Raw genomic sequence first — 25,001 nt, 5'->3', positions numbered from 1 at the left:
GTATTATTGATTGACAAGTGAACCATACTTCCAGCTGCTGAAAGATGTTTCTGTTTGTCATTGTATATGTTAAACTATATCTTTCTTTTAACTGTGTTGTCTCTGGGTGATCTGCAGCGGAGTCTCAATTTCTGAATCTCAGACATTGTGGATAGAGTAATTTCATTTTCAGTATAGTGTAATTTCATTTTGACTTCTAAAATCCTGTTTCCCTATATTGAATAGCCAACTATGGTGTTATGTGTTCAGGTTTGCAGCTGCTTGTCATGGTCTTATGGATAGAATTTAATTGTTCAGGACTATAGGGGTGTAGAATTCCGCAACAGAATAGTGGAGTCTATAGCATCCTCAAAGCCACTGACTCCCCACTGTCACTGACCTTCGAGCTTCTTCAGTCTTTCAGTGTCGAGCTAATTGGTTCTTCAGGCTTCGATTGCCCCCTGTGCTCATGTCACTGGCTGTTTTTCTCTGTTGATACACTTCATGTATCAATGTGTGTGCTGTATTATGAACTTCATGTTGAGGACTCTAGAACACATTCATAATGTTTGTATGACTATGTTTTTAATGAATGCCAGTCTTTTGTTATGGCTCTTGTGACCTAATGTTTCCCTGAGAAAGCCTTCTGCACCAGCTGGCTGTGTCGGTTTTCAGTCCCTCCGCCAGCCAGTTGTGCCCCTTGCGCCAGGGTAGAGTTGTGTACTGCAACTGCACTCATTACTGCTCAGCCATTGTGTGCTATGCCACTCATGTGCTAAGGCAGTTTTGTCAATGCAATTGTGCCCCATGCAAGCATAGTGAAAGTATATTAGTAAGAGTGCTTCAGTTTAGTCCTTTTAAAATATTTTTACCTGAATACAAAACATTACATTGCCAGTATAAATAATAAATAGTAAACCATGTAACATCTCACAAGCATATTTAACAGGGGGGAAAGCGGGAGAGGAAGGATTGATAAAGGAAAGGGACAAAGTATTTGTTTTTTAAAAAGTATCAGACGTATAAAAGGGTGATGGTATTGCCCAAACAGAAGAAGAAAGAAGATACTCTTTAAACAGCAAACCCTAGTTAAGAAAATAGGCTAAATATATTTTAAAGACACCAATTGAAAGAGCAATTTGCTGGTTTCTTATCAGAACTTGTGCCTCTTCCAGAAAAAGAAACAAAGAGAAACCAATGTTCCACATATGCCTCCAAAGAAAGATCACCTGTGGAGCCAAGAATGTGTGCAATGATCTTGTCTGTTGTTATAGTGTCTCAAATCTGAGCAAACTAATCATGTATGGAAAGTAATCCTGTTGATTTCCATTATGCTGCTATTTGAGACTTTGCAACAAATATAAGAAAAGCAATGAGGTCTCTACATGAGTTGGAAATACCCAAGTCATCAAAACAATGCAAGAAGATAACTAATGGATCATGTGGCATTGTGTGTCCTGTAGTAGAGTGAAGTTTAATCAAGCTCTTGACCAAATGCTTCACATCACAGAGGAATTCAGCATTCACGAAAAGAAGTTTGTTTATATCTAAGTTTTCCCCAGCAAAAATAAAAAATCAGAACATAAATTAGTCATGTGGCACCATCTGCACCATTTATAGTATGAATTATTGTTCTTGAATTACCACATATAGATGTCAGTGGGGTAGAGAACCAGATAGCTATCTATCTATCTATCTATCTATCTATCTATCTATCTATCTATCTATCTATCTATCTAATATATTTTTATACCTCCCAAAACTTGCATCTCTGGGTGGTTTACAATCACACTATCTTCTGTTATCTCTTTTGGCTAAATAACTTTCTTATATTATGTCATGGGAATTGGATTTGAATACCCAAAGTAAAATAATTTATATTAGCTGAACCAGACGCAGAGTATCTGCACTCCTTGTTCTCCCTTCCTCCCCCTCCATTTCAGGGCTCAGCCAGTTCTCCTCCCATCCCTTCAGCTAGTCTCCCTTGCTGCCTTTTCCGCTGGCAGCTCTCATCCTCCATTCAAGGAGGCCAGTGGCCCCATTTTCGCTGCCTGCCTGGCTGCTCGCAGTGGTGCCACCACCTTCTCGACCTCCCTTCGCCTGCTCTCATCCTCCTTACGAGGAGGCCAGCGGCCCCATTTATTCACACAGGCAGCCCAACCCAGACTAGGGCAGTGTGAATCCCGGTGCTGCAAGCCTACCTAACCTGTCTTTTGTGCCTGGCCATTAGCTAGGGTTAAGGGCATAAGTGTGCAGGTAGCCCAAGCAGACACATAGATGGGCGCCTAGAGCACCTGTCTCACAGGGACATCCCCCAATGCACCACACTCATTGCACAATGCATTGTGGGATATCCAGAGGCCTGGAAACATTGTCCTGGCCTCCAGAGATCCACACCATTCCAAGCAGCACAGATCATGTGGGAGCATGCTCTGCACTCCCAGTGGCATGTGGATGGTCATCTGAGGGGAAGGTAAGTTCTCTACAGCCTTCCCCCTACCTCCCATTACAGGTTATTTTTAATTAGAGGCTTGATGTCAATTATTATGTATGTTGTTTGCTGCTTTAATTGACCCTGCCACAAACAAAATATTGCAATTGAAGACATACAAACCACAGGATTGTAGCATTCTTGGTATTTTGTTGCATATATGCTTTAATCAACAGTGGTTGACATCTTTACTAACACAATATGGATGCACCAGGAAGACATGTCTGGGCTGCAGACATGACCAATGTGCAGCATTGGGCACACGGCAGGGAAAACCCTGCACTATCTGAAATATATTCCTGAGGGTAGTGCTGCCCTTGGGGACTTATTTTTGGATGACACAGGACACTTCTGAAGGCAGAGTAGATAACTGACATTCATTCCCCCTGCTTCTTGCATGGACTCAGTGTAGTGGAGTAGCTCTCTGCAGTGCAAATGTGTCTTCTCTTTCTGCTGCATTCACATAGTCAGAATGTCATCCAGTGTATCCTTCTTGAAGTGGTTGCAGAACCAACTTGAAGTGGTTTTCTCCATAACAAAAAAAGAACTTAAAAATGGTTCTGGGCAAAATAAAAGGATGAGACATAAAGATAAGAAAATGAAGAAGTAAAAAGATCAATTTTAATTCAGTTTATTCCAGAATGACAGAGCTGGATAAGGGTTCCCTCTGGTTTGGAAAAAGGGTAAAGCCAAATTATATTTTCCGAATTCTTATCACCAGTATGTGATGCCTTAGTATCTGACAATCTGCAGCTCACTGGATGCTCTGCATAGTAAAGAGGGCTGCTGAGATAAAGAAAGAAAAATTGCTTTCCTCTGATTGCCTTGAAAATATAAACTCTAACAGTTTCTTGGATCTGTCTCCAGCACTAATTGGATCATGCAGTTTCCTTGCATGTCAGCAGGTGGAAGTTAACAGCAACATGGTAGATTTCATATGAGCAAACATGGAGATTAATTTTAGGTGATGACTTGGTAGAAGCCAAACTAGACCCTTTGTGCAAACGTTGATATATTAGTTGGTTGTGATAAAATATTAGCCTACTTTGGCTTTTAGATTCTTTTTAGATCAACTAACATGACTCCCTACAATTCTGGGGTTACTTTAGTTTTCTATATATGAATGTAAACTTATTACGACTGGATAAACTCCAATCATTATGCATTTTAACATTCAAATGTGTTAATTCCCCCTACCCCCCAGCAGTTGTTGATTTTAACACACACACACAATCAGACTGGCACAACCTGCAACTCACAAGGCTGAACACAGAACTCAGTCTTCTGTTGTGGCCTTGTGACCTGCCAAGCCAAATGCAGCCCACTTTGCCTGGAAACTCAACAAGAGCTCCTTTTTTCTTTTGCTCCCTGCCTGGGACATTAAGCAAGCTTCTTAAAGTCCCAGGCAGGAAGCAAGCAAGCAAGCAAATAAATAAATAAATGGAGCTCTTGTTAGGCTTCCAGACATAGCCAGTGGGCAACATTTGTCTTGGCAGGTCACAAGTGGTGCAGTCGTAATCCAGAGAACTGCATAGCACACCTGAGAATTCACAGAGTGAATTCTGCACACCTACTTTGGATTTGGGCTTGGATAGAACAGTTGCTTACATAGTTGCTTCCCAGATTGCTCAAGAGACCAGTACTGATACTTACTGAAATATCTAAAGAGGTGGTGACATTGATTAAGTAGCAGTATGAAGATGGAACAGAAGTGTTTGCAGTACATACATGCTTTTCTTGTTGTTGCTGTTGTTTTAAAGCCATTAGTTACTTGAACAAAAATAATCCTCTTTTGGCTTTCTTTATTTAACATTATATCCTCTTTAAATTGACATCTACATTCATTTGTATGATATGTTTAAGAAAGGTTTGAATGAGATATGTCATCTTTGGTAAACTCGAACAGCTTGTGAATAGTATTGTCAGTACTTTAATGAAAGGAAGACCATGTCAGCAATACGGAGTTTTTTGGCAGTTTGTTAGTTGCTTTTTGCAGTTTTGGAATATACTAAAAAAGAAAACTTTGTTAACGAAAGAGCCCAGGGGTCCCCCACCCCCACCCCACCCCACTGCAAGCCTCCATAGTTAAAGATGTACAACAGCAATTTCTCGGCTGTATAGCACAACATAGCTCAGAGCTGAGATTAGAGAAACCCTGTAGAGTGGGTAATACTTGAGGGCATCTACAACTAGAAAAGTATGTGAATTTAGGCATGGGAGGAAGGAAGGATCTGCTTTAAATTTAGTGTAGGGTCACTGAATCTTAATGATAGATTAAATAGGGGAGGTGGAATAATGAATAGGGGTATGCAGTGTGTAGCACTAATACTAGAAGTCTATGGTTTGCAGTGGTTATTTAATGTCTTTTCCCATATGTTTCTGAATAGACCAGGTTATGGCAGGGATGAGCTAAGGAATAGCTTTGTTAGTGAATATTTAAATGGAAGTAATTTTAAAAGAGAATTTCATTCTAAGAATATAGCAGGACAGCTTGTTAGTAGCTTATTAGGACAATATAAAAATACTTAAATACCACAAACTTTAATGTTCATTATGAAGCATATTTATAATTAGGTAGAGTCTGAATGAGAATGTACTGTAGAATTAAATGCTTTACTCTTACAGTCCATAGTACTAATTATTATAGCCATTTTGGAAGGGCGGTATACAAATCTAATGAATAAATAAATAATAAATAGCCAAGTGAAGAGCCTTTTACATTAAGTGTATTTCTACCTTCTTGTTTACAGTAGAGGCAAATTTTTAATTATCTTGTGGAAGTTATGGGTCAACTGTTAGTCTATGTGTATGAGAAATTACTATGTCAGTGGCATATGCACATATTTTATTTGTATATGACTATTGTAGGTGAGTGGCATGAGTATATATGAATGGGTGAGAGAGGAACTGGACATACAGAAGCCTTGCACAAAAAAGATATATCTGTAGATTTGTGAGGGCCTCCACGTTTAGATACTATTTAGACCAGATTAACTGATATGCAACACAGTGCTGATTGTTAAATTACTGAATTAAAAATGGAAAATAATATCATAACCAACTCGATTCTGGATCATTTAATGAGTTATTGTTATGCTTCCTCAGCATACAAGTCAAGTGGATGGCCCTGGTTACACAAAGCTCTTTTCCTGGAAAATGCTGTGGGGAGCACTTCTGTTACTCTCTGACCAGATTCCTTGGTCCAGGATTCTTTGCTCTAAATTGGGTGGACAAGTCATAATTATAGTTCTCAGATTATCATTTTTGCACTTTGGCTTCTGATTAAGCTAAGCCCTTCTTGGATGTGGACTGGCAATATGCTGTGTTTGGTTGATTTCAATCCTGCCTCTTTATGAAGAAGGATATGAAAGGTGGCTTACCTGTTATGATATAATCACATCGGGACTCCTTCTACACTTTCTAACAAACAGAATTGTGTTGGCTTCTAGTATGTTTCTGGGCTCAGTTCAAGGTGCTGGATGTTACGTTTAAAGCCCTCAAGGCTTGCGGCCTTGATAGCTGAAGGGACTGCCTTCTCCCTCATGAATGTGCCTGCCTATTGTGTTCTTAATTGGAGGCCCTGTTCCATTTCCTGCAGAATTCTGGCTGGGCTCTTTCCAGATTACACCCTGCAACGGGGTCATGGCAGATCTCTGAAATGTGCTTCTACACTTCTTGTGTTGTGACATCGCAGTCCCTATGCTGACAGCAGGGTGCCGTTCACATTTCCGATGCCTTGTTTCGAATTTAATCGCTGCGATATAGTGTTATGACATTGTGTATCCGGCGTTAAAAGGTTGCTGTTTTTTCAGGTTATTAGTTTCCACGAGACTACTCCCCCTGCTGTTTACATTTCGAATTCGATTTGCCTGAACGGAAACATTTTGCTGTTGTTGAGCAGCTAGTCTAGAAACCACTCTAGTGGAGACTCATGGCAGGACTTTCTCAGTAGTGGCATCCCAGTTGTACAGTTTCCTCCCCTGTGAGGCCAATTCACCCAGCCATTACCAACTTTCAAACAGACAGTAGAAGCATACTTTTTTCACTTGACTCTTTATTGACTCTTTATTGCTTTACTGCTCGTGTTGTGATTTTTTAAATTTTATAGTTCATAACAGTCTGCTTTTGTTTGGGTGTATTCTTTTGTTTTAAATTATTTTATTTATGGAAAAAATTATCCAGTGTTGTTAGCTGCCCTAACATGTTTTTAGCCACCTCCCTTTAATGGGAAAGAAAAATGGGATAGAGATATTTTCAATAAATGAATATAAGTATTGTTCTGGGATACCATTCTCTTCCCCCAGAAACCAAGTTAGTTATTTTTAGATCATTGTACAGTTTATCACAGAAACATTTTTGATAGGATTTAGGAGGGACTGGGGGCAGGCAGGACACAATCTATCTTTCCCCCACATGATCTTCACCGCTCCAGTATTGGTCACGCTGTGCACCCACATGACCAGCGCGCAGGCGATCCTGGAGCAGTGAGTGAGTGGGGGAAAGTAGACTGTGGTCTCCCACATCCCACAGTGCGTGAGGAGCGTGTTCCTGCATTGGGGGATTTCCCCTGCTGCCGGGTTCTCCTTCTGCCTGGCTCTACAGGAGCTTGGTCTGCTGGCAGCTTGAGTTTCCACATAACCAGGCGGTGAGGGAGGGAGGTGTGCATGCACTCTCCTCCCTAACATTGAGCCTGGGTACAAAACCCGGGTTACCCAGTGGAGGAGTGCTGGGATAGCAACTAATCCCAGAGGTTCTCGTGACCAGCCCTACCCTGGGCTAGTGCTGCCCTGCCAAGGTAGAGCTGATCATGAGAGCTACCTCTGTGACTGCTCACATCCCCTTTCCTCCACACAGTCTGCCAGCTGCTGGCCAGTGAGTGCTCAGTTACCTGGCTTTGTGCTCCTTGCTCCTTCCCCCTGCCCCCACCCAACAGGACTGGTCTTTTCATTGTCCAAGGGCAGAGAGGGAGGAGCACAAGTGTAGCCAGGGGCGTAACTCTAATAGGGCAAGGGGAGACAATTGTCTGGGGGCCCACTGCCTTGGGGGGCCCCCCAGAGTCAAGTCACATGACTGATTCCCCCAGCTGTGCACCAGTCCATGCTTCCTTCAGTTGTATTCATCCTCCGAAATTGATGTGAGTGTTAAGACCTGGAGCTACCAGAACAGCATGTCTTTCTCTAGTACCATTAAATGTCTTGCATCATCCGCAATTTACAAAATCTTTTAAAAAATAATTTAGGATGATGTTCTTTTGTGGCACATAGGAGATATAGATATAGATATATAAAGATTTACTATGCTTTTTGTTACCACTATTCAGCCTCATTTAAGATTTCTTTACTTCATGAGCTGAGCTTCAGTGGGGGGGGGCATTTTAAAATCTTGTCCCTCGACCCACTCCAACCTTGCTACGCCCCTGAGTGTAGCAGCTGTGCCTTCGTTGTGCTGCTGAGAAATGGCAGTCAGGTGTTCTGTTCTGTTTCTTGGCTGTGTGCTTTTTATCCCCTTCCCCCTGCCCCAATACCCAGGACAGCAAAACTTTTCACTTGAAATTTGAGTTTCATGTTGGCCCATATCATAAGTGCAAAGCAGGATCTGGTTCGAGATCCGTCGATGCCCATAAGAATGGGTTCTGCGCCTGCGCAGGAACCACACGGTAGCCATGCCTGAGCTCGTCGAAGCGTCTAAGCCACGCCCCACGCTGCTGCGTGCTATTTAAGGCGCGGCTAAGGCGCGTAGTCCCTCAGTTCTTTTCCGACCGCCTTGTGTCTTGGACCTGCGGTCTGTGCCTCTTCGTCGTACATAGTACCTCTTTCGTTCATCCTATCTATCCTCTTGACCACGGACTGGAATTTTGGACTTCGTTGGCTCTGACTACGGAACGGCATACGGTGATTCTCTGGCTTTGACTCGGACTGTTTTCTTGGTGACTTCTGGTGAGCGGACGCGGAACGGCTTTGACCACTGACTATGGCTGACGGAAAGAAATCGTTTAAATGGTGCGAGGGTTGCAGGGCTAAGTTGCCTTCTAAAGACCTCCACGACCTCTGCCTTTTGTGCCTTGGTGAGGAGCATAACGTCTCCTCCTGTAAAATCTGTCTGTCCTTTTCAAAACAGACACGAAAGAATCGGGCTCTTCGCCTTCGTGCGGCAATTTATGATAATGTTCTGAGCCCTTCTACACCTGGCACACCTCGACCTTCGACGTCTACCGCGCGTGCCACTCCGACACCGAAAACGCCGAAACTCTCATCGACGTCGACTGCGCGTAAACCTTCTGATGCGGTTCCCGCCAAAACTGTGTCGATGTCGAAAAGCCCCTCGACATCAGAGAAAGGCTCGGTGTCGGTACGGTCTTCATCGAAGAATTCCTCTTTCACCTCGAAGTCCTCCCGTCACTCTAAAGAACGTGACAAGGCTTCCAAACATCGACGCGAAGATGTCTCCACTCCGAGTGGTTCTAAACGTCAGAGAACCCGGGAGAGCCCACGGGGCCATACGCCGTCTCCCTCCTCGGCTCAACCATTGATACCGGTTAGTACGCCGAGACCTTTGACATCGACATCGACCGACTCCTCGACGCATACGATGGTCCCACAGGTATTGCCGACTCCCTCGGCATCGATGGTCATCGATATTGATGCCCCGGCTCTCCAGCTTCCCATTTCGGACACGTCGACATCGATAGTAATAGACGCCGAGCGATCCGCCGAGACTGTCTCTGCACATGCATCGACCTCATGCGACGTCGAACAAGATTTGGTCCTTCCTCACTCTTCACAGCCTTCGATGCCGACAGCAAGGAGTCTTTCTCCAGCTCCTACGCCTTTGGCATCTTCTGCTTCGCCTTCGACACCACAAGCTTCGATACTTGTTCCCTCAGCATTGCACACTCCAGTCCTCTCGACTTCAACTCAAGTCACTCCTCGGTATCGAGCGCCGATACCACCGTTCCAGGTGGTCGATGCTGAAGCTGAGGAATCTTTACCAGCTGCAACCCGGTCGCTTTTATCACTTTTGGACTCGACATCGAGCGGCCGCTCGACATTCACTGGTTTCCCGTCAATTGGCTTAGATGCTCAAGAAGTGACAGCTCCTTCGTCACGACCTCCTGCTTCTTCATCCTCCAGCCGTTTACCTCAGACACCTTGGCATTCTTGTGGGTACCGCCACCCTTCATTGGGAGTCTCTTCTCCAGCTGGTCCTTATAGAGATGAGACGAACCTGCCCTGGAGACCGGTTACACCTTCTCACCCCTTCACCACCTTTGGGACAGTGTCCACTCAAACACACCATTTCGCAGTGATCCACCGTGCCACACAGACGTCGTTAATCCAGTTTGCGTCTACGTCCACACAAGCGAATCTACTGCCGCTTCTGACTACTGCTGCTACTCAAACTGCCCATCATCGCGATGAGGGTGACCAACCGCCACCTGCCTCTCCCTCAGAACATTATGGATCTTCTGATTTCGAATCTGATCCGGAAGACGCTGGTTCTATTGTCGAACCTCCGACTGACGTGGCTCCGGTGACCTAAGTTTCTCCAAACGATGAAATGAAAGCGTACCACAAGCAAATTCGGGCCATGGCCGATGCGCTGGGCTTGGATGTCCGTTCCCAGCTAGCCACTATTGATGACCCTGTGTATAATTTCATGTTGAAAATACAATCAACTGCTCCAGTAGCCCTACCAATGTTACCTGTAATTACAAGGGCGGCTAAATGTGCTTGGGATGTACTCCATACCTCTACCCCGACCTCAAAAAAACTAGAAAACCTCTACAGAATTCAGGACAAAGATAACGGCTATCTCCTTAAACACCCGGCACCTAATTCATTGGTGATCGATTGCGCAGCGGCATCTAAATCTGGCAAGAGATTCACTGTGCCTCCAGACAGAGAGGGCAGGAAACTTGACTTACTAGGAAGAAAGATATATTCGACTTCCTGCCTTTCCATCAAGGTGGCAAATTATGCAGCATGCACTGCTAAATATTCGCACGGCCTGTGGGAAGATTTAGAAAATGATATGGACTGCCTCTCCTTTGAAGACTTTAAGAAGAAGTTCCGCCAAACCCTGGAGAACTCCGGAGACTTAACGCGCAGACAGCTCAGTATTGCCAAACATTTGGCTGAGAGTGAGTCGCGAGCAATGACTGCAGCAATAACATTAAGAAGACATGCTTGGCTGAGATCTACCAGCCTCCAGATGGACATGAGAGAAAAGATAGAAGGCTTGCCCTTCGACGGCACTGGTCTCTTCAGTGAAACAACTGATTCTACGATGGAGCAGCTTAAAAAATCTAAATTCACTGCAAAAACCTTTGCCTCTCATCCTTCTACCTCTACCTCTACGTCGTCCTCTTCATACCGGAACAACTACGGTAGATTCCGATCTTCTTACAAACCTCAAGATAGACGTGACTTTAGGAAGCCCTACTCCTCTTACCAACGCCGCCAGTTCTATCAGAGAAAGAAGACTCCTCAATCCCAGCGACCGAAGACGCAAGATGCCCAAAAGCGTCTTTGAAATTTTGGTTCGCCCATTGACACCTGCCCGCCTCCTCTCTCCGCATATCCCCCCTTTCCCGCCAGCAGGGGCACCTCCATCTGCCTTGACGGATCTCTCCATCCTTCCGTTCCAGCCCTTAATCAGGCTGGCAGGCCATGCCCCTGCGTGGCACCATATAACATCGGACCGGTGGGTCCTAAAAATAGTATCCTCTGGCTATGCGATCGAATTCAGGACTCTTCCACGTTTTACGGGGATGAAACTCACTCCGGCCTCGGAGCCGCTGCTTCAGGAAGTGAGGGAGCTTCTGGAGAAAGGGGCTATCGCCCCGGTGTCATGGGCAGACAGGCAAGGGGGGTTCTATTCAACATACTTTCAGATCCCGAAACGGGATGGGGGTCTCCGCCCCATCATGGACCTCCGACGCCTGAACGAATTTATCCACACCAAAAAGTTCCGTATGATGACGTTGCAACAGATCCTCCCGCTGCTTCAGGGGGAAAAGTGGCTTGCGACGTTGGATCTCAAGGACGCCTATTTTCATATCAATATACGTCCATGTCATCGCAAATACCTGCGATTCACTGTCGGCGACAGAGTGTTTCAATACAATGTATTGCCCTTCGGATTGTCCACCGCCCCAAGGGTCTTTACGAAATGTATGGCTGTGGTGATCGCACATCTAAGGACCAGGGGTGTGTCAATCTATCCGTACCTGGACGATTGGCTCCTGTCTGCAAGGGACGAAAACGAGTTAGTTTTGCACGTCCATTATGTAGTGAACCTGCTCCACGACTTGGGTATCCAAATAAATTGGAAGAAATCGCACCTGACGCCGACACCCGTACTCTCCTATATAGGAGCACTCCTAGACACGGCGCAACAAAGGGCGTTCCTCCCGGCAGACAGATTCACCTGCATCCAGAATCTTATCTTCCAAATTCAAGAACGTCCTCTACAACCGGCCAGGGTGATTCAACGCCTATTGGGTCTGATGGCATCCTGCAATACGGTGATCTTCTTTGCCAGACTCAAAATGAGGAAACTTCAGCTCTGGTTTCTTTCAGTTTTTCACCCTATCAGAGACAATCAATCGAGACGCCTTCTACTTCCATCAGAAGTCCTTCAATCACTCACCTGGTGGGCAAACCACAGGAACTTACTCGAAGGAGTGCCCTTCCAGTCTCCTACCCCTTCGGTGTGGATGGCCACAGATGCCTCTCTCCAAGGGTGGGGAGCCCATTGCGGCAGCCACAAGATTCAAGGGAAATGGTCCCTCCAACGGTCCAAGCTGCACATCAATTTCCTCGAGCTTCTGGCTGTCTTCCAGGCCTTGCAGTCCTTCCTGCCAATACTTCGAGGGAAGGTTGTCCAAATCCACCTGGACAACACAACTGCTCAAGCCTATATAAATCGACAAGGAGGAACTGTCTCCCGCAGTCTGTGTGCTCTCAGTGTACAAATGTGGCACTGGTGTATTCTACACCGCATCTATCCCCTGGCTGTACATATCAAGGGTCTGGACAACACTCTGGCAGACGACCTCAGCAGGGTCTTCTTGCAGGACCGCCAGCACGAATGGGAAATCAGGACAGACGTGATAACTCCTTTCTTCAACCAGTGGATGAGGCCCTCTGTGGATCTGTTCGCTTGTTTGGAAAATGCGAAATGCGACCGCTTCTGTTCAAGAGCAGGCCACGACAATCTTTCACTGGGGGATGCCTTTCAGTTGGATTGGTCTCTGGAGACGCCATACATGTTCCCCCCCCTGCCGTTAATACCCAGGGTGGTAGCCCGCCTTCTTTCCAACCCGACCAACTGCATCCTAGTAACTCCTTGGTGGCCAAGACAACCTTGGTTTCCTCAAGTACGCAGACTGGCAAAGAACTGCTACAAGCACCTGCCTTATTATCAAGATCTCCTCACTCAGGATGGAGGTCTCGTTCTGCATCCAGACATTCAAACCCTTCATCTGACTGTATGGAGGATAATCTGTTAACTCACATTCTGCTCAATCAGCGTAAGGAATCTACGCGCCAAAACTACAAACACAAATGGAACCGTTTTAGGTCTTATGCACGCACCAAGGGATTTCTCCCTCGGCGAGCTTCAATCCGTGAAGTTCTACGATACCTTACATCTTTGAAGACCAAGGGTCTTGCTAACGTGTCCCTGAAAGTCCACTTGGCTGCCTTATCCGCATACCATCCTGGACACGATGGAAGTACGTTGTTCTCACATCCACTAAGTAAAGCCTTCCTGAAAGGCCTGTCTCGAGTATATCCTGCAGTCAAGATACCGGTAGAACCATGGAGCCTATCGTTGGTCCTGTCTTCACTGACTCAGGCTCCGTTTGAACCCATGGCCACGTCCTCCCTCAAACTACTTTCCTGGAAGACAGCCTTCCTGATTGCAGTCACATCAGCAAGACGTGTTAGTGAACTGACCGCTCTTAGAGTTGACTCGCCTTACACAGTTTTTCACCCAGACAAAGTCCGCATGCGCCTCGATCCGGCGTTTCTACCGAAAGTTGTTTCTAACTTCCACTTAAACCAGGATATCATCTTACCTACTTTCTTCAGGAACCCTTCCTCTGCCTTGGAAAAATCATTACATGCTATGGATGTGCGTCGTGCCCTCCTATACTACATGGATCGCACGAAACCCTTTAGACTTTCCTCTCGTCTATTCATATCCTATACGGGACCGAACAAAGGTTCTCCTATCTCCAGGCAAAGATTGTCCGGATGGCTAGTGGAACTCATTCTGCTAACTTATCGTCTACAGGACAAATCACCTCCTGAGGCCATTAAAGCCCACTCCATCAGGGCTCAGGCTTCCTCTGCTGCTCACCTTTCCGGGGTCTCATTTGGGGACATCTGCAAAGCTGCTACCTGGTCTTCAGAATCCCCGTTTATAAAACACTACGCCATAGACGTACGCTCTGCTGCGGAGGCTACCTTCGGGAGAAGTGTATTAAAACAGGTGTTACATTAGCCACTACTGCTCCCTCCTCCTATTGGAGCTTGCTAAACACCCATTCTTATGGGCATCGACGGATCTCGAACCAGATAAACAGGTTGCTTACCTGTAACTGATGATCTGGTAGAGATCCGTCGATATCCATAAGACCCTCCCGACCTTCCCCTCTGCAGTAGTGCTACGTCTCTGTGCGTACTGGTGTGTGGCTTCTCCTCTTCGGATCTTCTGTCCTGTGTCATGGATGAACTCACCTGATAGATGATCGTCCTCTGCGGCGGTCGTCCAAGAACTGAGGGACTACGCGCCTTAGCCGCGCCTTAAATAGCACGCAGCAGCGTGGGGCGTGGCTTAGACGCTTCGACGAGCTCAGGCATGGCTACCGTGTGGTTCCTGCGCAGGCGCAGAACCCATTCTTATGGATATCGACGGATCTCTACCAGATCATCAGTTACAGGTAAGCAACCTGTTTATTTCTTGCAATGTTCAGTCTTTGCTAGAGCATATCTGTGTTTACTGTTATTGTCTGGTCAATAACTGAAATAAAAATCCCATTTCATATGTTTACTATTACAACACCTTATTTTTGTATTGTGAAAGTAATGAGAATGTTGTTCACACCATTTGCTGACATTTTCATTCTTTGGTAATATGATAAAGTGAGATCAGTGTAGTATCTTTGATGTTCGCATGTCCAAATTTTGCTGAGAAGCAAAAATATCTATTACAGAGGAATCTGTATTCCTTTTAGATTTTCTAAAATCAGGTTTTGCATTCTTTTTATTTCCTAACCCCTGGGATTCAGGATGTCCAACAACTCTTGTTTTTCCAGTACTGCAGCCAAATCAACACAGTTTGAAAGCCCACAGACAAAGAAATGCACTCTGCAGGCTTACACCAAACTCCTGGCCCATAGTTTGTCAAGCTGGAAAATGTCACCATATGTGCCAAAGTATCTGGCCCATCCAAGTTCATGATAAATAACCACGTGCCTCCAAACATGTTCATCCACATGTTCAATCAGTATTGAAAACTGTTCACTTTGTTCTGATTTCTATTCTAGATAAGCTTTCTGTTCCATCCAGCTGAGTTGTTATAGTTGCTGTATAATGTTTGAAAACAGTGATAAATAAATTTTACTGCAGTTTCTGTTAGGCATTCCTCTTGTCTCCCTGGGGGGGACTCCTTCTTGGAAATGTTGGTCCCTAGATTATTTTGTTATCAAAAAAGCACTTGATCTTCCATTTATAGCAGTATATTATTTATTTGTTTTATTTTTTAATTTATTTTATATACCGCCTGACTCCAAAGGCTCTAGGCCAGGCATCCCCAAACTGCGGTCCTCCAGATGTTGCTGAACTACAACTCCCAGCATCCCTAGACACAATTTTTTGTGGCTGGGTATGCTGGAAGTTGTAGTTCAGCAACATCTGGAGGGCCGCAGTTTGGGGATGCCTGCTCTAGGCGGTTCTCAAAAACATGATTAAGAGAGCAGCCTGAAGTTTCCTTCTGCATGACTTTCCTTGGGGTAAGAGTCCTGTTATAGGTGTAAGCAGGACAGGGACACTCTGAAATCTTATCTTGAGCCTGTGGGCGGTAGCAATGCTTTAGTTACATGTGTCATAGATGCCAAGGCATCTATGCCCGTGGATATGTAGCATGTATTCTTATATAAGAAGTATGAAAAACCATGGTTCAACCTGTCAGTTTGATGTTTATGAATGCTGAGGCCATGATCTTAAAATGCCATAACAAATCTCAATTCATAAATTATCCTTCAAGTCTCATTGCCCAAATATATTCTGATTACAGTACTTCATATTCATATTGACTGCAGTGCACATACAATGTGAATTTACCAATAAGAGTTTCGCTACTGCCAGCTCCGTCACGGAGCTGGCGGGGGCTGCGAGGATCAGGGCCCCCGGAAGTTCCCCAGAAGTCAGGGGCATGGCCCCCGGAAGTTGGCAGCGCAGCCCCCGGAAGTTCCAGGATGCCCCACATGAGTGCGTGGGGCATCCTGGAGAGACCCCCGGGCCTGGGAGGCGGCTTGCAGGTCTACTCATGTGTTGCCACACACCGTGGCAACATACAAGCAAAAAGATGAGGTTAACGGAGTGCTCGCTCCGTTAACCGCATCTAAGAGGTGGGGTATTTATAGAGGCTAGCTGCCAGGAGCCGTGCAGCTCCCGTTGTAGCACGATTGCCCCAAAGCAGGCTAGGCTTCCTTAGCCCTATTTTGGGCGAGTGTGAGAATAGCCTCAATGATTTCTCTATACAGAAGGTCAGTTTAATCAGTGAGACATACATAAGCATTTTGCTGCACATCTTTTGGAATTACAATACTGGCTGGATGTCATGTGATGGACAGTGATGCAGAGGTTGAAGACCAGGGGAAGTTATGTAGAAAATGAAGGGTTGATACTCCTTAATAATTTTCTCCTTGTATAGCCATCACTTTAATGACAGTTTCTGAGTGCTGGAAATGAATTCTTATATGGAGGTGGTTTCCTACCACTTCGGCCTTTGCAAAGCTGTCACAAAGTAGGAAATAGAGAAACCCACAAGGTGGTGAGGGGAAGCCTTGGCTTAGAAGCAGAAAGAAGTTGAATGTCACCAGCTAACAAACTGGAATTTATATCTTGCCATATCCTTCTTGAATGAACTCTTTGCTTATAGGGTTTAGCCTGTTTCACTGTTCTTTGTATCTCCTTGATCTTCAGCTGGTGAGTCATGAGTGGCATCACAAAAGAGAAGGACTAAAAGAGAAAGGCAGGGGAAGAAAAAGTCTGGGCAGATAGCAAGAAGAGAGCTGATCTTGTGGTAGCAAGCATGACTTGTCCCCCTAGCTAAGCAGGGTCCACCCTGGTTGCATTTGAATGAGAGACTATATGTGAGCACCTTAGATATTCCCCTCAGGGGATGGAGCCGCTCTGGGAAGAGCAGGAGTTTTCAAGTTCCCTCTCTGGTTTCTCCAAGATAGGGCTGAGAGAGATTCCTGCCTGCTACCTTGGAGACGCCACTGCCAGTCTGTGTAGACAATACTGAGCTAGATAGACCAATGGTCTGACCCAGTATATGGCAGCTTCCTATGTAAGAGAAAGGGAGGGAGGGAGGGAGGATAGGCAAAAAAAGAAAAAAAAATTCATACTGAAAAATGAAAGTTTAAGATACAGTAAAAGAGTTCAACACTGAACTGAGTCCTATATTGTGCATGTAAGGTTAAGCCCGTCCTGGATCTGGAGAAGCTAGACTCAAAATTGCTATTAGATTGAAAAACAAATTATTTTTAGTTAGTCTTATACACTCTGGTCAGGGGCATAGCTAGTGGAGAGGGGGCCCGTGCTCACCCTTCTGCCTGGTGCCTCCTTGGAAGGAGGGATATAATGAAAAAAATAGGAAAGGGTGGAGCTGGGGAGCCCTGAGGAGCTGGGTGGGGCTGGGTTCTTTGAACTCATCCACTCAATTATAGCTACACCCCTGACTTTGGTCTTTATGCTGTCCTTTAGGCTTTTGACAATATCTTGACTAACAGCAGTATTACACATACACAATTGCATGCTACCTCTTTCTCTGTCTTTTTTCTTTTTAAAAAGAATCCTTGGAACCCAGCTGTTCTGTAATGCAATCCAGCGCAAATGACCCTTCACCACTCCATTTGTCTGTTTGTATTGATCTGTTTGTTTTCCAATGCTGCCACAAGTGCCCTTAAACAACAATCCTATGGGGGCAGGGCATGTGATATTTGAGAGACACCGCCATTCAGTTATACATCAGCGGGCAATCCATGTTATTCCATTGATAATAATCTTAACAATAATGCCATATTTACATCTCAGAAAAAGCAGTTCAGTTTTCCTGTTCTTGTTCTTGCTATACATGTAGTATGAACATATTTGGGAACTTGAATTCCTTTTCCTTGTTCCTTTTTTCCTGCTATTTTAAAGATGCAGGTAGCTAGCAACATTTCATTTCATTTTGACATTTATTTACAAGTTTCATAAAATTATCATACATTGACTGCTGAATTATATTTCTCAATAAAAATAAAATACTACTGATTTTTTCCACTCTAAAAACTTTATTTGGCTGGAAAGTCTTTGTAAAAGGAAAATTTCTGCATAAAGGGCAAATAAAAATAGTCAGGACCCTTGCTTGTTTACATTTGCAATTCCAAGGTGGATTACATGACATCACTCTGTCTCTCCCCCCTTTCCCCCCGCTCCCCCCCCCTTTTTTTTCTTTTTGCTAAATGCTGTGTCATTGGTTTCTGAGCAAAAATGTTTTATCATATTAGAGGGTATAGTCCCTCCCTGGTTGGGGGAGTGTGTACCCACAATGTGCTGCTGTTACTTCCAGAGGCAGTTTGCATATTCTGCTTCCACTTCTGAAGCAAATACATGGACAAATAGACTGAGCTTGATTTAAGAGCAGGGATAAAAGAATACCTCTGCTCTATCAATGGACATAGGTGCTCACAGTCAAAAACTCTGGATTGGATTCAAAGATTCCTTTCTACTGAAGGAAGAGTCTTTTTTGTGGGGGGTGGGAAGAAAAAGAATGTTTAGATTCAACCCCCCTGCATTAGGTCACATTCAGGTTACTATTACTTCAGCACATATAACCTGTTCTGGGCTCTATCCATTCAGTAGTTTATGTGTCTGTTTCTAAAGAACAGCTATATGCTTTTATATCTTTATTCCATACCTTCCAACATTTCATGGATGAAAATAGGGATGTGCCTGTGAATGTGAAGGAGGCATAGCCAAACAGCTTAGGAGTACACCCTTGCAGCTGGGGATGATGGGAATTGTAGTTCAACAACAGCTGGAGAGCCATGGCTGCCTACCCCGGTGTAAAAAGTATAGGGAGGCTTGACCAAGCAAACTGGGAGGTGTGGCACACAGTTCCGATTATGAGCATGGACAAATGGAAAGCAGACATTATTCCAGATTACCAAAGCAAATAAGTCAAACTCATACTTTACAACATTTTACAGATGAAAATAGGGATATACTTTTAACAACCAATTCTCATACCTAGAAATACTGCCCAGTCCCCCCACCCACACATTGGGTGGGGACCTATTGCACATGTTGTTCACCTGTTTACACGTAGGTGCATTAGAGACATGCTGCATCCACCCACCCAATTGGAGATTTAATTTCTAGAGATTCTGGGGAAGGAGCATGCTGAAGAGTGACAACTTTAACAACTCGCATGGGGGAAAAAATTGTGCAAGAAATCCCCTAGAGGCTTTTGTTTAAATAAACGGGAACAGTTATTTAGCTGGCAAAGATTCTGGAAAATAGGGTTTATCCTTGGTAAAGAAGGTTAGTTGAAATCTGAGTTATTGCTGTGGTCCCTTGCCGGGTTTGGAGAGGGAGGAGCGAAAGTGGCCACTATTATAGGGCTCTGGGCCACAGTTGCAGTAAAGCTTTGCCCAAGCAGGGAGGCTTGTTAGCAAACTTTACCCCTATCTGTTCCTTGGATCTGTTGCTGGTATCCTCTCCCTGGGCTCTTGTTGGAAGTTCAGCTCATCCTTGGGTTCTCCAATCCTCTGTTGCTTCCCTCTGCATCATCCTCTACCCTAAATATCCTAAATACCTGTCAGGTATTTCCCTGGCCAACTGCCACGGAAGATCATGGGACAAAACGGAGCTGCTGCAACTGGATACGGCTCGGAAAGTTTGTCTTGACCAGACTTGGCAGCACGCTGTCGACACAGAGGTTGACAAATGTTGCTTTTCAGCAGTGAGTAGAAAACTGGTGATGTAATTTATAGTGCAAGCCGAGAGCTCCCAGCTGGCAGGAATTCAAGGCTTATCAGCCCTCTGCAAGAGGCGTTTGCTCCTCCTAATAGTCTCTAATTGAGTACTGCGTCTCGTGACACGCCGCTGTTGTGGAGTCAGTAGAGTTTGGTTGCATAGCTCCTCTTCGGATTGGTTCTTCACGGTTTCTGCTGTCTCAGGTTGTTGTTCCTGCTCTGAATCATTAGCTGGATCTACCATAGCCGTTTCATGAACACTGACAGCCGGGCTCTGCCCCTCAGACACTCCTGCATCGTCTGGAAAGTTGACAGCTTCCCCTTCCTCCTCGCTGTCTGAGATCGAGGGTGTGACAATACCTGGCCATAGTCCACACCGGTCTTGCAAGGGACAGTCCTCTCTGCCCAGTGTGAACATATGTGAGAGCACCTGATCTGTCCAGTTTTGCCTCACTATGCTCCTGATTGGCCCTGTAAAGATCTTTCCCTGCCATCCTGCTCCATTCCAGCAATGAAACTGGAATGTGTTCCAGTATGAAACTACCATCACACTCAATCGTTCTGTGACTGAAACAGTTGTCTTCCATCATTACCTCCTTCCAGGTCACATGGGTATATCCACACCCAATCATTGGCAGATAGTGGAGCTGCAGAACCCCCACAATTGCCATTTTTCATTTATTTGCAGTTAGCAATTTTACATCGAAAAGGAAACATTCTAATGAAGATGATGTCATTGGGCCTGCATCATCAGTATTCTTATCCAAATTTCTGTTGCTAATAGCTTCATTCGCTAAGCAGGTAGAATGTATGTGAGCATCGATGTCATAATGGCAGTTTGACGAATGGGTGACAGTAGCTTCTCCAATGTTATAAAATCCCTCATGAATTGTTATGTAGAAAGTAAAAATCATTGCAGTGCAGCCTTTCTTGAATTTTGTTGCAAAATTTGAACATAGCAACACTGAACATTCTTAATTCTATATAAAGATGCTCTCAGCACAGCATCTTGTGTCTTTCACATCTTTCATATTTTAAAAATATATTTTAAAATCTAACGTTAGGCACTTTTAAGCCATTACATCATTGATGCATTATAGAAAGAGCAAATTTTCTTTAACATACTGACTATGGTTAGAGAGAGGACTGACTTTGGCATCTTTTCAGAACCCATTTGTGAATTTAGCCTCAGCAGTTTGTTTAACCAAACATCACCCTAATACATTTTACATGGTACCTCCCAGCTGAGGCCTGTCTATAACAACTAGTGTATTCTGCGACGAGTTGCTCAACAGATGTCATTCTGGTTGAATAATGAGGCAGAATACTTGTGCGTTGGCTAACGTTACTCGAACTTTGATCACTTTTGTTCAGCACATCAGTCTGGCATTGTGCTTTATACCAACATAACACTATAACCAGAGCATGCCTTTCAGGCTTAGAATAGCAAAGGAATGTTATTGAAATCAGTGCAGTTACAGATGAGTGAATGGAAAAAGGAGAATACTGTTTATTTCATAATGCTGCAGTGTTGTACTTTGGAATTAAAAAGGAATGTAAGGAATCCAGCTCTAGATTTAGTTATTTTTCCTTCATAGGTTTAAAAAAAACAAAAAACCCTTTGCTTTATTGACCTCATGTGGCTGTTTTAATGTGCATTTTTTAAACCTAACTAAAACATTAGCTTCTGAGACTGTAGAAACGCTCATCATTATTGACATAAAATATACTGGATTTTATCCAAACAACCATAGGCAGAAACGGATATACTTACCACCACCTCCTTCCCTCTGCAACCCTGTCTCTGCCCCGAAAGCCATTCCTAAGGGTCAAGAGACCCTGGGGAATAGGATGGCATGTGACATGGGGTTTCAGTGTGGGGAATTTACTGAAATCAGGTGGATACACCTTACACAAGCTACCTCCAAAAAATTTCGATAGATTCCTCCCTTGCCCTGCAGCCCCATATCAAATGTCATCCTGTTCCCAAGGGTTCTGTAACCCCCTGGAGTGGCTTTTGATGGGAACAGAAAACTGCAGTGGGGACAAGGTGCAAGAAAAACTCATTCTGCATACATCCTTCCTTCGTACCTTTTGGATCCAATTCATCATGTTTATCTATTAATATGAATATTTATATACCAGGTAGCAAAAGTTTATTTCTTTGATTGAAGGATATCAGGCCATAGAAGAAAATTTATTTTGGGTTTCATATTTTATTTGTAGACTAGCCAATAGAAACACATTTTTTAGAAAACATGCTAATATTAATGTAGTTTTTGTAATTATTAATGGCTGCCTTGGTGTTTATTGAGGTGGAATTGCAGGATACAAATATTTTAAATTAAAAATAACTAGATCTATCTATCTATCTATCATATTTCTATACCACCTGACACATGTATCCCTAGGCGGTGCACATAAGTTAAAATACAATATAAAAACAAGATAAGATTATTAAAACCATTATAATATAAAATCAATTAAAATTATTTAAAAGCCTGATAAAACAGGTGCATCTTAAGGGTCTTTAAAAAAAACAACCAGAGATGGAGAAACTGTTAAAACCAGAGTGCATCCCAGAGCCCTAGGGAAGCCACAGAAAAGGCCGGGTCCAGAGTAGCCACCAAACGAGCTGGTGGAAGCCTTAACCGGACCTCTCCAAATGATCTTAATAGGTAGGAGGGTCATTCTCTTAATTCAGTGAAAAAGAAAAGTTTCCCCCCACCCTATGTTCTTCATGTAAACATGCCTCAGAATACCTGTACCTATTTCTGAAGTATACAAGAGTTGGCAAATCTATCTATTTATACATCCAGCAACCAAGGTGCATATGCTTTTCTCCAGCTTTTGGACATCACAGAAATATGTGCTGGTAAAACAAGCTCTTCAATAAATTACAGCTTTAATTAATATACAAGACGTAAGGTTAACTGGTATTTTCTAAATCATTTGTTAGTATTGGCTAACATGAAACCTTAAATGTTCTTTCATTTGCAGAAATAAATTATTTTTATTTCAATAATTATGCAAGAATTTGAGGTTTGAAAATGGGGCTAAGTGGCACTGCTCTGCCGGGATCGGGTCCGATCCTGGTGGTTCTCATGTGCAGCCTAACCAGGGTTAGGCTGCACGTGAGAACAGCCTCTTTATCTTCTCAGAATCAGATAAAACAATATAACAGTGATGAAATGTGCATGACAGCACTTCATAAAAGTTAAACTTTTTTCTTCTCAGAATCTCCAATCTCTACTTTACTGTTGCATATTTAAAATGGTAGAGGGGAACCAATATTGGTTGAAAATGTATCTTAACTTTGTTTAGACCAAAGTTTCAAAGACAGTAGAAAATCAAGTTCCTTGAAGTTGGAGAATTATGCAATGATCAGCTTTCTGCACAACTCCCCTAACTACCTGTCCTGTGATTCTCCTGTCTGCCATGTGGACAGGTCTGGATGTTAAACTATAACTGAAGAGCATATGCTTTCTCCTCCACTTTGGTACATCCTGGAAATGTGACTCGTACCCTAGGGCCTATTTACATGGCATATATGTTGCAAAGAAAATCTTATTAAAGTACATAAGTACACTAAACAGGTGTCCATGTGTAAGCCTGTGAAGTGTGGGCTGTATGCACACGTGCCATGTTACTCGTCAGTGCAATGGAGAGAGCATTGTACAGACACACCTCTTGCCTGCTTTATATTCCTAGAGTTATTAGAAATGGATGCAAATCTCTCTCTGATAGTAAATGTTTAGACTGAATTACTAAACTTCTATTTTAACTACCTTCCATGTTCTACCAAAGAATTCTGCTAGTCTTCTGAGTTGGTCCTGTGCTGTCCCATACTATGTTCTTGTGAGAATGATAAAAATTATAATGAGCTTGCATGATGAATTCGTGATTTCATTCCAAAAGGACTTCACAATGTGAAAATGTCTAGCAAAAGTCTTGCACGGTGATGGCTGTAATGTCAATATCTTTCAAATGTGTTTGAACAGTATGTTTATGAAGTGGTGGCCCAATCAGTGCAGAATTTGGCTTGGATTTGGATAAGTTGAATCCAACTCCCATGGTGTCTCCCAGGTTGCCTTGTGTCAATCACCACTACTCAGCTTGAATTTCACATATGTAAAACGATAACATCTAAACTGCCTCACAGGTTTATTCTGAGGCTGAATGAAATCATTATTCGCACATTTTAAAAAATGTAAAAATGATTAATAATATATCTTAAATAGTATATATTAAATAATTTGAGGTTGTTGGTTTTCTTTGTGTTTTTTTTGCAGGTTAAGCGAAACGTATATGACCTGACTAGTATTCCTGTCCGTCATCAGTTATGGGAAGGCTGGCCTGCTTCTGCTACAGATGACTCAGTAAGCTACCGTTCACTTCAGCAATTGCCCATGGATGCTGTTCGCATCCCCCCGCCCCAGTATATAACCTAGCTCTGCTGTCAGACTCAGTTTTAAAAATGCTCCCACTGTAGGTATGTTGGGAATTAATTTATGGTGCTTACCAAACTATTAAAACACAGGCACATTTTAAAATAAACTGTTTTGAATAGGTCCATTGAGATGACTAGTTATACTGAAGTAAGTGACATCAGCACATGGTCTGTGATTGCTAGTGTTAGATTTGGAAGAGAGGGGGTAAGGTTAAGCTATGCACATACATTGCATGTCTTGTGATTTTAACGTGTGCCAAGTGAGTGATCAAGAGAAAAAGCCTCAGTGAAGAAATGCTTTAGCAAGGGCTTGCCCAGTAAACAAGCCACATGGTTCTTTTACTGCATGATTTAAAAGAACCACAAGTTCTAAGTGCTTTTATTGAAGTATACTGCTTTAGCAACTTTGAGGATCACTTTTGGAAGTGACAAATCAGTGGAAGCACATAGCACTATGACTGTTGACCTTCATTCAAGAAAGACTGCCTAATTCATAGAATAGTTGAGTACCTGCTTAAGCACCAGCTGAAGCTTTTAGATGCACCACTTTGCTTTATGTATGTCTGTAGCCCATTTAAAGAAAGGCAAGGATTTACTCTCATTATTTCTGTGTGTTTCAAGTGCAATTTATGATAGGAGGAGGGCAAAAAGGAGCTCCTGATCATGAAAAAAAAGATGTGTGCATGCCTGAGAACCCATTGAAGAAGGCTTTTTGGATTGAGGCCATAATTCACATTTTTGATCTCACAATAACTTTTGTCATAACTGAGATTTCTTCTGCAACATGTTCTGAAAATGCTATGTTGTAATTAGCGTCTGAG

General features: G+C 43.6%; 1 protein-coding gene across 3 annotated transcripts in view; it reads left to right on the top strand.

The window, feature by feature from the left end:
* Window positions 1–25,001, top strand: part of FAF1 (Fas associated factor 1) — a 344,159-nt gene that overhangs the window by 159,816 nt on the left and 159,342 nt on the right. For all 3 annotated transcript variants that reach the window (XM_053244221.1, XM_053244220.1, XM_053244222.1), the window contains one exon: window positions 24,023–24,109. In XM_053244221.1, coding sequence (XP_053100196.1) covers window positions 24,023–24,109 — 87 coding nt within the window. The remainder of the gene's footprint in view (window positions 1–24,022; window positions 24,110–25,001) is intronic.

Source organism: Hemicordylus capensis, chromosome 4, assembly GCF_027244095.1.
Source record: "Hemicordylus capensis ecotype Gifberg chromosome 4, rHemCap1.1.pri, whole genome shotgun sequence".
Taxonomy (NCBI): Eukaryota; Metazoa; Chordata; class Lepidosauria; order Squamata; family Cordylidae; genus Hemicordylus; species Hemicordylus capensis.
The sequence above is the reverse complement of the archived record's forward strand: the minus strand, read 5'-3'. Positions and strand labels throughout refer to the sequence as shown.